Source organism: Apteryx mantelli, chromosome 4 (genome assembly GCF_036417845.1).
Source record: "Apteryx mantelli isolate bAptMan1 chromosome 4, bAptMan1.hap1, whole genome shotgun sequence".
Lineage (NCBI taxonomy): Eukaryota > Metazoa > Chordata > Aves > Apterygiformes > Apterygidae > Apteryx > Apteryx mantelli.
Window position 1 is genome coordinate 36,841,860 of NC_089981.1, and position 12,391 is coordinate 36,854,250.

Consider the following 12,391-nt stretch of genomic DNA (forward strand, 5'->3'; position numbering starts at 1 on the left):
CACAAATGAGTCGGGGTATGGGCCAGCAGAAAACTGTTCTCGTCTTTCTGCTTATAGACCCAAAGGGAAGCAGAGAGGGAGTTATGCCACAGAAGGGCTTCATTCCCAGGCTAACCTGTTGGCCAGTCCTTTGCCAAGGAGGTTCCCAATGGCCTGACGGCACAACTCAATTGTTCGTCCCTCAGCCTTCCCTATTATGGTGAATTTTGCTGCCCTGACAAAGCAAGTCTTAATCCCTCCAGAAGAACATTACTGCTCTAATCCATACTTTAGCACTACTAGGTATTTGAAAAGTCTGCTATCGGTGGTTGCACCAAGAAAAATCAAAACTTGTAGTCCATTGTTTAATGAGTGCCAGAGTATCACAGAAGAACCATGAAGACTGACATGAAGAGAGCTATGAATGATCTGGTATAAAATAAGTTATACCCAAATAGCTACTGTAAGACTTAGAATATTTTAAAAATGCCCTATACTATTTTCCTTTCCATAAGCCATGACTTGTATTTTATGTTGAAAACAAAGGCATGAAGGCAGCATTCGCTTTGTCTTTGGTGATTTCACCAAGCATTGTCAATATTTTCTTCCCCACAATATTAAGGGCTCCTTGAACAGCACATATATAATATGCAGCAGGATCAGAGTGCAGATTAGAAGGGTAGCTTTCACAGTTCAAAACTAAAAGGATTTCACAGATGAATATAAAGCCAGATTGCCTACAGAGTTCCATGTAATTGCTTTACTTAGGACACAGAAATCTAATTCTGCTTCCATGTAATTTAACAGATTTATGAAAAGCCAGATGTTAGCAATTATAGAAACTAACATTATTCATATTCTCAGTAGTACAGACCTGTTCTCACTGCACAAAGCCAACCTAATCTATTATACATATCCAAACGGAAGAGCACCCTATTTATGCACTGCTATCGTTGTCAACTTAGCACACATAAATAGGATGCCCCCATTAAGAGCGGCCCAAACTGGTAAATGGGACATTAGTGACAAAGGAAGCAATCAAGCAGAAGCCAAGTAACATAGCGTGAACACAAATTCCTAATTGCTACTCAGTTTGCTCAATTTTTTTCTTTCTTTATGCAAATGATGGTTTCTTATTATTTTATGGCATTTATTATTTAAATGTTTTAGTCATTAATCAAATACAAAAGGCTTGGACACTGCACTTATTTCCAGCTGAACTTTTAATAGAGCTAATTTTCCTAGAACATCCCTTTGGCAGTTTTTTCTTGTCACTGATTGCATTTCTGACAGTCAGAACAACCAGCCAATGTTCCCAGTAACTTGAGGAAAAGAAGTTTTAAGCTTAATGTGATTTTGTTTCTTCCACTCTTTAAACTTTAAACCAGATGTAAAAAAGAATTTAAAGGGAAGAAAACCCAGACAAATGCCTTCATATTGTTAGCCCCAGTTAGCTTAAGGAACTATTTCATTTAAGGGAGATCAAAAGGAATTGCTCATGTAGACATGAGATCAGCATGTAGACTGCTAAGCTAAACATGGAATAAAATACTCATATTTACTGTGAAATTTCTCTTAACAACAGGAATCAATGTGCCCACTTAGCTGTTGAAAAGTTACCCTAGCTTAAAATTCTGAACATGTCCAAAACAATCTTCTAATGAATACAAAAATAGTATGATAAGGCTCTTGCATATAGATTATTTTTATATTATTCAAATCCTTGTTCAGCTCAAATTCTCCACACACCCAGCAGGTTTTGTTTGCTTTTCCACAACTGCTCTCAGAAGATGTTGGCCCAAAACAGAAATATTTAATGATGGGCAAGACAAAATAGTAGACAGACCTCATTCCCAGTTTTAACAGCACTATCTCAGTAGGAAGAAGACAAAAATATTCATTTATAAAACTACAGAATTGTCAAGACCAATGGACAAGTACATATATGAACTAACTAGGAGACTCCGCAGCCTCTTCCTGTTTATAACACAAGAACAAGGTGTCTGTCTTGATTTTGGGGGTTATCAGTTCTTCCATAACTTCCACATCCCTGTCAATCTGTGAAAACAAGTCATTTTCCTCTTTTTATTCATTCATACCTAGAATCTGACTTTGCAACCTTATTCATTATATTATATTGAGATAATCTGTGGCATAAACTACTAATTAACCCAAGTAAAAGTGGCTGATGTCTCACAGAGCTTTACTTCTCCCCTCCACAGTCTCTTTTTAATGAAAAGTGAGAATAAGGTGGAAATGACCATAAGCAGGTATTGGTTTGTAATCCTAGCCTTAAGTGATTTTTAAATCAACAATATACAGCCAACAGTAAAGTGATGGTTGCTGAGATATTCCACCTCAAATATTGCCCAGGACTATCATAAAACTCACTCTTTAAATACTTTCAATCTTTGCTTCTCTAAGTAAATATACAGCAACAAGAACCCGGTCATATATACTTTAAGTGCAACACAACTAGTCACACTTTATGGATGGGAATAAGAAAGAAAAACCACCCAAGATATGCACATTTCCTAACATACTCTTGAAGTACCTCAAGATAACTTGGTAGCATGAGATTAAAAATCAGAATCAATATGGAATAGAATAATCCCGAGATGCAATTTCCTTTTCCATCCTTTTTGGCTATAACAAGAGGTAATTTGCCTCAGATATTACAAGAGGTCCCATGGCCACTGTATTTGAATGGGGTAGAAGACAAGCATGACTGTACATATCAACGCAAGTTCATTAACTTTGTTTCACTGAAATTTCAAACCAATCCCTAGCTACTTCATTTCTTAGCTTTCTAGGCTATTCAAGTTCTAATAGTATGACTTTTCTATAGCACCTTAATAAACGTGTGCAAGTCCTGCAGCACGGTGCTCTGTAATATCATGATAAGCTGTTGCAGAAGAAAGAACTCTACTAATGTCCTAATTTTAACTGTTACGGTACATTAAACCATTACAGTATAATGTTACATGAAGAATGTATGCTGGGCTCCCAAACCAATGTATGTATAAGCTAACTAAACACTGCTTTGACAAATCATTTTTCACAGGCAACTTGTCACTGAAAATAATGTATTTGTCTTCTTTCTAAATCAAACAAAAGTGGTTTGGATTCATCACTGAAAAGATTCCTTTTTAGATAGAAAATATTTTATGATAGTACTTATATATAGACATTATGGTTTATTAAAGAACATTGTATAGTAAATTAGATTTGTTATATAGGATTTACTAATGCTTTCTAGAAATGACTAAGCACAATTAATTTTAAGACATGAAATAAAACTTTTTCTTGGAACACGAATCAGAATTTACTAAATGGAAAGTAAGCAAGATTATTTTTATTTTGTAGGAGAAAAACTACAGATACAGACTCTGCTATTTTGAGTTTTAGGAATTTCTATGAGCAGAATAGAAGCAAGTTGTAATACAGCAGGTTCTAGAGTTGGTCTCAGGTACTCTGTACCACATGCAAACCTTTTCAACAATGTACTGCTTGGTAATGCTAGAAAAGCAATTCTCAGGTATATAGGAAGATTTTCAAAGGATGGGTCTAGGCTTCTATTTTGCAGAGAAAGGGGGCAAAATAAACAAAGAGCAAAACTCCTATTCAGTTGGTTTTGAACACAGATAGGAGAGAACACTGCAGCATGCTATCTATTATATTAAATTTTCATGAACTGATTTTAAACACATTCAAACTTGACCATAAAGCACTGCTGCACCCAACTTCTGTGGAGACTGGCAAATGCACATAGAGGTTTTTTTTCTCACACTTTCTCACAGTCTTCCCTTTTCCCAGCCAGCTTTCATTACCCTACAACAGCTACTCTACCCTGCAGTGAGGTCCAGCTATGCAACCTTCCAGTATGAAAAAGATGGTGAAGCCTGTGGCTTTGTGGTGGAAAAAACAGGATCTATGTTAAGTTTCCCTACAAAGTTTAAGTTGATTCTTGAAGGAAACAAAAAACAACCAACAAAGGACGGGGGCTGCTGTCTTGGTTGTTTTTCTTTCTGTGCTTGCAAATCAGTGTAGAGATATGGGAAATGAAGCATCATGGGAAAAAATGGAATCAGGAATTCTGCACTGCAGGGTCTGAACAAATGCGTACAGACTGGAAGCATCATACTTAAAAAAAGAGAGATGAAGATTAAAATCTATTATTTAGTTTAATTTGCTTTTATTTTTCTGCTGTAGACAGGAGTGAGCTTTATGGCACATTATTTACTTTTCAGAATACAACATTTTCTTGGCCAGCTTTTCCCTTCTTTTGGTTTTCATGATCTTAAAGGTTATCACTGAAAATTCAGTGGTGAGGGTTTATTCAATGATTACCTTATGAGGTAGCAGTATTTGGCAACAGGTTCTTAGTGTAAAGAAACTCCAACGTATGCCAGATGCTTCAATATGGTATCGCTGGATAGCAGTTAATATTGGTAGAAGTATCAAATGACAAGTCATTGTTCTCTTTAAAGGGTTTTTATTTGTTTATCCTAAAGTGTAGCAAATTCTTACTAGAAAAGGAAAAAAATTAGAAACCCAGCAACTATAGCCCACACATTATAATTGCCATGCAAACTTTGGTAGCAACTTAGCACAGCAATTGCCTTTTGCCTGCAAGCAGTATCCTTAATAACATATTGTAAAAGGCCAGTGCATCACAAAAACGCTGGAAATCAAATTAGATTCTCTGACTTGAGCCTGCACACCACCACCTGATGAAGCTGACATCTTTTATAAAGGTATGGCCATGGAAATCTATTCTGTTTTCAAAGCTGGCTTTGGTCGAGATTTTGAGCAATAACAAAATTTCCCCAAGCTTGAAGCAGCCTGGCTAAGTCATACATCCTGATTTCCCACGCTCTGGTACAATATTACGACTTTCCCCTTCCCTGTCACATCAACTGATTTACAAACTTGTCACTTGCCAGGTGACAAACTCCACTGTTATCCAGTAGCCAATGAGACAGAGAGCTTTTAGAAGCACTGAGATATTACAATACGCCCCGAATAAACGATATTTTTTAAAACGTTCTGCAAGTACTGCAGAGACACTGCAAGCAATGACTCAGCTCCAACACCACCTACATATAAACAGAGGGAAAGGGGAGTTCACCAGTAGATACACAAATGCATAATGCATCCAACAGCAGCAACTGGCTGCCTGGGCTTTAGATAGCTTGCCAGAGCTAAATATGCCCTCCCACTTACCTACCATTTTTTAATGTTTTTTTTAATCTCTTTTTACTTATTTTCTTAGGCTACTTATTGTTCTCTAAGATTTGTCCTTCAGAGAGGAAGAAAAGGTGTTTTCATAGCATACTGAAGGACAATGGGCCAAATCCACCTCAGGTGCACACTAGCATTTCAGCACACAGTCTGTAAAATAAACCAGGACAAAACACTGTTGCTAAGCAGATGAACCTTCTTTTATCTGAAATAGAGTGAATGACTCTTGCCCTGACTCTGCATACTCCACCATGCAAATACATTCCATAACGTGATGTAAATATGTGTTCAGTCAACAAAGTTTTACCTAGAACGTGTAATAATATTTATCTGTCATTTTAACTAATTCTTTATCTTCTTTTTAAACTTTTTTAAAAAGTTATTTTTAAAATAAAAGTCATGGTTTGAAATTTTGTTGTTGATATGGACTAGCAGAATCTTTTGATTAACTTTTAACTGGTTAACCAATATAATGAAATAAAAGAAACTGGTTTATTCTCTTCATCCCTGGTGCCCTGCAGCAGATGTTTCAGAAAAGCTGTTTAATTAAAACAACCCCACTCATTTCACATTCCATTTACCACTTGCATATGGCACGCAGAGCACCTCACCTTACGAACTTCCAGCACATTGTGCAGGTCAGAACGAGGGCCATTTGTTTTCACAAAAACTCATCCATGCAATCCATGCTGCATAGAACATAGAGCATTTGGGGGTCCTTTTTTTCTCTGAGGCAGCAAGGTGCTCTTCCCTTTAGTAGCAACATGAACAATACTAACGTTTTGGGGAACTGAACTCATCTATAAAAAGGGAATACTGGACCATTCAAAATCACAGTTCTGCCTGTACACCATTTTTTTGTTGAAACCAGCCTGAGCCTAATATGTTTTTAGTCCCAACACAGTTATCCCACACCGCTGTCATAGATTGGAGAGAGCCAAGCAAGCAATATCAGTAGGCACGAGGAAAGCTGTGAACGCCCGTTATCCGCAGCACCCTCAGGGCTTTTGAGGTTCTTTTATATTGCTTTGACTTCTGACAGAATGAGTATTTTCAATATTGCTTTGTCTGTCACTCCTTATACAGAATTTAAATACACCAGAGCAGAATTCTAAATATCTGAGAATCCATTTAAGAATACATGACTTTCACGTGGTGTTTTATCTATTAAGTCACAACGTGCTGTAAAATCTGTCATTTTTGACACAGCCACCCCATGAAGTCCACCTTTGTGGATTTGCTGTGCTCACTGGTTGAGAGTCAGCTTAGGACAACATGTAAAAAGTTAATATGGTTTGACTGGAAATGTACAAAATATCAGTTTTGAAAACAACTACTTTTCCTCTGCATTTTTAAATCACAATGCTATCTCATTCTAAAGACCCATCACTTCTACTAGCTGCAATTTGTAAAAGATGAGAATTTGTCTGTTACGAGTTACAACTGAACTTACATATTTAATATTATAAATCTTCATTTCAATTTTTACTTTAATTGTATGCTTCTTTAACTCTTAGAAAGAGCCCTTTGCACTTATGTGCATGATAAATAAAATGTACAGGGTTAAAAAAAATTCTTTCTCATAAGAGGCAGATAAGGAAAGATGTTTTTTATAGAAAATTCATAAAACTGAATAGAAATGAAATAACTGAAATCCTAAAGAAAGGATACAGAACCATAAGAAGTTGATCTGAATCTCAGTGGAAGTTAAAATGAGATCCTTTCTAAATAGTTCTCAACCCTTCCAATGAAATATAGAGAAATTGCTCAAAAGGCTTCAGAGCAGAAGTAAAAAATTGGTAAAATTGTAAAGCAGAGGTAAGCCACAATTACCATCTTCCCTGTGATTTTATTACTGCTTACTTACTGTGGCAGCATACCAAGTCTTATGGCCAGCAAAGGGCACCTCGAGCGCAAGAGCCAGCACCAAGCCGCATGGACCCTTGTTCTTGGGCCTCGCACTGAGAGACTCTGCTCACAGAAATGCCTGCCCAGCTACTCCATACCCTTTAAAAATTTCTCTCCGTTCCTGTTCTTAGGGCCTTATTTTCCACATATGGTATGTATGGCACACACAGTGTTGGATCCTGTTTGCATAATTCTAAAAATAAAATGATGAAGATACCAAACAATGCAAAACAAACAGATCAAAGCAATACAGACTTGCAATAAATGTGTTTTGTATCATGAAATTTGAAAACTGAAAACCAGCACTTCACCTTTTGTAGCTTATGCTGCTCCCCCAAAAGCCTACTTTCATTTCAGGTTTTAAAGCAACCTGTTATGGTAAACGGCAAAGCACAGTAAGTCACACTTTTGATCTGTGGTTGCCGTCCTTCTGTAGCACCATTCAAAACCGGGATGCATCCTGCACTAACATCTGCATTGTGCAGCTAGGGACACCGGCAAACTTAGACCCACTTGAATTCTCATTTTATCCTTAAACACAGCAACTGCTCAGGACATACTGTCTCAATAGTCACTTTATAACACCATGCAGAAATATATATATAAAAAAAAAGCGCTATGCTGATCATTGCTTACCAACACAGGACTCCCCGGAAAGAGAATAGCTTCCATTGTCATGGAAACCGCTTCTGCACTCACAGTGGTACCACCCTGGGAGGTTAACACAGCGTGAATGGTTGTGACACTCAATGATCCCCTCTGCACACTCATCAATATCTGCCTCAGAGAAAAACACAAGCCAGCCAGGAAATTAATTTCCTTTGACACCAATGGTTTCTTTTTTTTCTTTTTTCTTTTTTTTTAAAGTCTTCCTTTAAAATATGGATCATGGTTTATTATGGTTCCAAACAACAGACACTAACATGATTGACATACAACAATAAAAAAGAACAATAATACATCATGGAGTTTGAAACATATAAGACGTTTGTTTACACCATGATTTGCTTAAAATGTAAAGTAAACATGCAGACTTTTTGTTCCTTGTTTTTGTTTTTTTTTTAACTCATAAATTTGTCTGTGCACGTAAAGCATGGCACAGCACTTTCTCAACTAAAAAGGCAATTTCAGCAATATTCTTGCTTTCCAAACTGCATGTCCCAAGACATCCTGGAAAAAAAGACAATTTTCTTCAGGACTTCTGTTTACAGTGGCACTTAATAAGTTCAGAGCATTTAACAAACATTAATTAATCTTTTTTTGTAATTTAAATTTTTCATGAGGTTTATATGATCAAAATAAGTACCTAGTAAACACACAATAGCGTGTAACAAAGAGACAAGGCAGTCTATGTTTCAGCTGCTATAATACATTTAGCTGGAAAAAAGTGAGGCAATTGACAACATCCTGGTAAGTCTGTAGCAGTGGAAAGGTACAGCAAGTTGAATACCCTGCTGAGTTTTAATGAATGTGCTGTTTTTATACAGGAGTTTTAAAAATTTCCTTAACATGGTTAATAGAGACCTCATAATTGCTAGTAACCTTGGTTAATCACAGCTGGCACCTGGCTGTTTCTCCCCTTTGAGCATTCTTCCAGCACATTTTGTAGGATTGTAATTAAAATTAGCAAATTAATTATATGTTAACCTTGTGGTAATTTAAGAAGCTATTACATTTCCATTCCTCTGTTTAGCTCAAACTATATTCTTATCTTGGACAGTCTTCAGCCCTGCTACGGGTACCTTATCAATTAAAATGAATCTCGAATTATCCACAAATATTAGAAGTTTTCACTCATCAAGATTCCTTCTTGACAACCAACACACTTAAAATATGAATGAAACTGTGTATGCTGAACACACAAAGTTTGTGAAATTAGGTTATCTGCATTTAGATCTGCTAGCATCTAGGTTCAAATTTCTCATACTTAGATCCTGATGCCAGACTGAGTTAAGGTTATTAAGCAAACACAGAGCATGTTTTTTATCTCAATTTATAAAATGCATATACCAATATGGTTTCACTGACTGCAGTGGACTCATGTTCACGTATGTTGAAATATATTTGAATGATGTATTCTTTAATACAACTCCATTTTATGACATCTTAAAAGCAATACCATAGAAAAGTTCAATTTTTCCTCATTTAAGTAACAATATTTATTCTTGCGGAAATACAGCTGAGAAATCTAAACAAAAACCTTTTTCTCAGTTTTGTGCTCACACTCCCTCAAGAACGAAGTTATCTACATAACAGGGTTATAACCACTATTTATTTCTAACTTTATTCAGCTTCCATCTAACAATAAAGTCAAATTGTTTATGCTTTAAAATCTGTCACTGCTGCCACCTTTTCTGTACTTTATATTTTGTAGAAGCTAATTTTAGCATTAAAACACTGCACAAATCTAGCTGTCCATCAGTGATGAGTGCTGCTTGCAAACTCAGACACTTTCAATTCATTACAGCAAATGGAATTTATAACCATGATCTTTTCACATGTCGTGGCTGATGGAACAATTTTAATCCTATTTGGAAAGTGAACAACTTTGCTATTGCAGGTCAATTGCCAACGACTCCTCCTTCTAGCTTTCTTTTCTTCCCCAGTGTCAAAGCTCAGAATGCTCCAGTTTAAAGATTGGTTCGTTGGGTCAGTCCTGTACTTGGCCTCTTTCCATTCAATTTTACATTTTTAATTTACAAAATCAATAGAGTTTTCCTAAAGTTCATTTCTAAAGTTGAGCCCTTTTGAAAGTATATTTGATTCAGGCTCATGCTATAGGATACTAATTGGATGGTGGATTCCTTCTCCAAGAGCCTGCCTGCCAAGATACCAAAACTGAGCAGTGGTGGGAACTTTTGAAGGAAGAAGAGCATCAGCGTGCAAGTCTCTGTAGATTATGTCAGAAAAGTAAAATTAAACACGTAATTCGTAGTGGGACAAAAAAGAATTTCTCAAACCAGGAGAGCCGGGGAAAAGGGACATGTGTTCAGGTATATAGGTTCTGTCTTTACTTCTTTTATCTCCTTAAAGCAGTCACACTTGCAACAGCACTGCCTTACTCAAGCCAAGGGAGGGGATGAGGGAAGAGGAAGAGCCGTGCTGGCCGGTTTGAGAAAACCTGCCATTAAAGCCACCGTGGACTCCAGAAGCAGCTATTAGAAACCCTTCCAGCTCTGCTCCTGGCTGCTACCTCTCCTCCCCCAGAGCTATTGCAGCTAATGGGAGGTGCCCTGTTCCTCCTCTTGCAGGTGGAGACCCAAACTCCTCCTTGCCTCCCAGCCTGGCCTTTCCCTGTGTGTATGCGTGTGTGTGTGTGTGTGTGTGTGCGCGCCTGCAGGTGGGCTAAGACAGGTCTGGGGTGATGGTGAGGAGAGGAGAATGGACAAGTGCCCCTTTCCCTGCTTCTGCAACAAGTTTGCATACCTTTGGCGACACATCTTTAGCCAGACCACATAATACAGTATGTGTGATGAGAAAAAGACCACCATTCGCAGCTTTCCCATTTCTCTAATACATTGCAGTTGCCTATTCCTATGCTTAAAATAATGTGCAAGATGAAAAGGGAAAAAAAGTTATGATTAGGTCCATAAGCTTCTCCTGTTATCCTGTGCATTATTTTTAGCATATAAACATATATCTAAAGGCATAGGAAAATATTATGGATTTGTTTTAGAAATACAGAATAAAATAGTAATAATAATAAAAATAATAAAAAGAAGCAATTGTAAACGACAGCTTTATAAAAAGGTGTATCACATACTGCAACATTACTTAGTTCACCTAATAGATCTCTTACATCTCAACATACCATGGCTTTTGAAAACCCTTTTTCTGAGGAATATTTCTGTGGAAGATGTTGCCATGTTTAATGACCAGATCAGGGAATTAGAATCAATTCACTGTTCTGTACCTATGCTTTTCCATCTTTAGATCCTTGCACATGTATTTACAAACTTACCTTAGGATGGATATCTTTTCATCAATGTCCGGTTTAAGGTTTTGCTATAGAATTTGAATCATATATGCACTGCATTTATGTGTCACAAGTCTGTGAGCGCGTGTGTGTATGCTGGTACTTTTTTCATAAAGATAAGCTAAGTTGAAATGAAAGCATGTACCTCTGACTTTGGAGAGAAAATGATACCAAAGTTGTAATCACTCCTGTCACTCTGTCTGCATTACTAGTTCTATAGCCTAAAACAAACAGAGTGATTGTGAAAAACACATCATTTAATATTTCTTTGGAAACTTAAAATTTCCCATATCCTTAATTTGTTTCTCTAGTCTTGGGCTAAAGACCTGCACTACCCTTGAACTAGCGTAATATTTTTCTTTTCTAACTAATTTAACATAGAACATTGCTGCTCTTATCTCCTGTGGGACTATTTTTCCACTGCATTGCATGCTTTTACCCCACTCAGTTATTTAACTGTCATTAATACAGAATTGTTAATGGATCTGGCAACACTCCATAATAATGGCTTTGCAAAAGCTCAAAAATGGCACATTTTGGCATTGTAGAATAAAGGCACCAGTTGGTTTTGAATAAGCTCTTGCAGGATGCTAATCCCATGCTTTAAGGACAGGTCTGTAATTTTTACTTTTACCATCCCAGCTTCTTGCATTATTCATACAGATATTTGTGCAGACAAGATAAATAGGATAATTTACCTCAAAAATAAAACACAATGGTGTTTCACTCAGTGAAAAAGTGAAATTAAAATAATTCAATCTTTTCTAATGCTTCATCATGTTTAAGTCACTGTGTGACAATACTGAAAGAAAAACTGTTCAATGTCACGTAATAGCTAGCAATCTACAGTTTCAATGAGACAGAAGAGCTACTATAATAAAAGTGTCTGTTCATCAAACTCCTACAGTACGCTTCTCCATGCAAAAAAATATACGATCCTTATCTTTAGCTCTTTGTGGATCACGAGACCTATAAGCAGGAAAGGTCTGTGCTAACATGAAATGATCATACAGGTCTCTGGCTTCCCGAATTAAAATCGCACCCTGACGGTTAACTCCGTTGGTTCCAGAGGAGCAGAGCATCACAGCTTTGTTTCCACCGTAAGGGGTTTCTTCAACATCAAAACACCAGAAGCCTTCAGCCAGCCAGCTGAGGTATCAGTTCTACATAAGATGACGCCTTGTCTCATCTTCAACTTTCACACAAGCCTCACTTCCCGGAGACAGAGATTGCCGGGAAGGAGTGTCAGCGCCAGCGCTATGCAAACAGTGGCTCTGCCGCAGA

At 37.1% G+C, this 12,391-nt stretch overlaps 1 protein-coding gene across 4 annotated transcripts in view; it reads right to left on the reverse strand.

Moving 5' to 3' along the window:
* The window catches only part of NELL1 (neural EGFL like 1), a 294,700-nt gene that overhangs the window by 13,391 nt on the left and 268,918 nt on the right, over positions 1–12,391 (reverse strand). The window contains exon 16 of one of the 4 annotated variants that reach the window (XM_067295537.1): positions 7,768–7,842. The exons of 2 other annotated variants lie outside the window; for them this stretch is intronic. In XM_067295537.1, the coding sequence (XP_067151638.1) occupies positions 7,768–7,842 (75 nt within the window). Of the gene's footprint in view, positions 1–7,767; positions 7,909–12,391 lie in introns of all 4 variants that reach the window. One more of the 4 variants, XM_067295536.1, reaches the window with a different exon arrangement.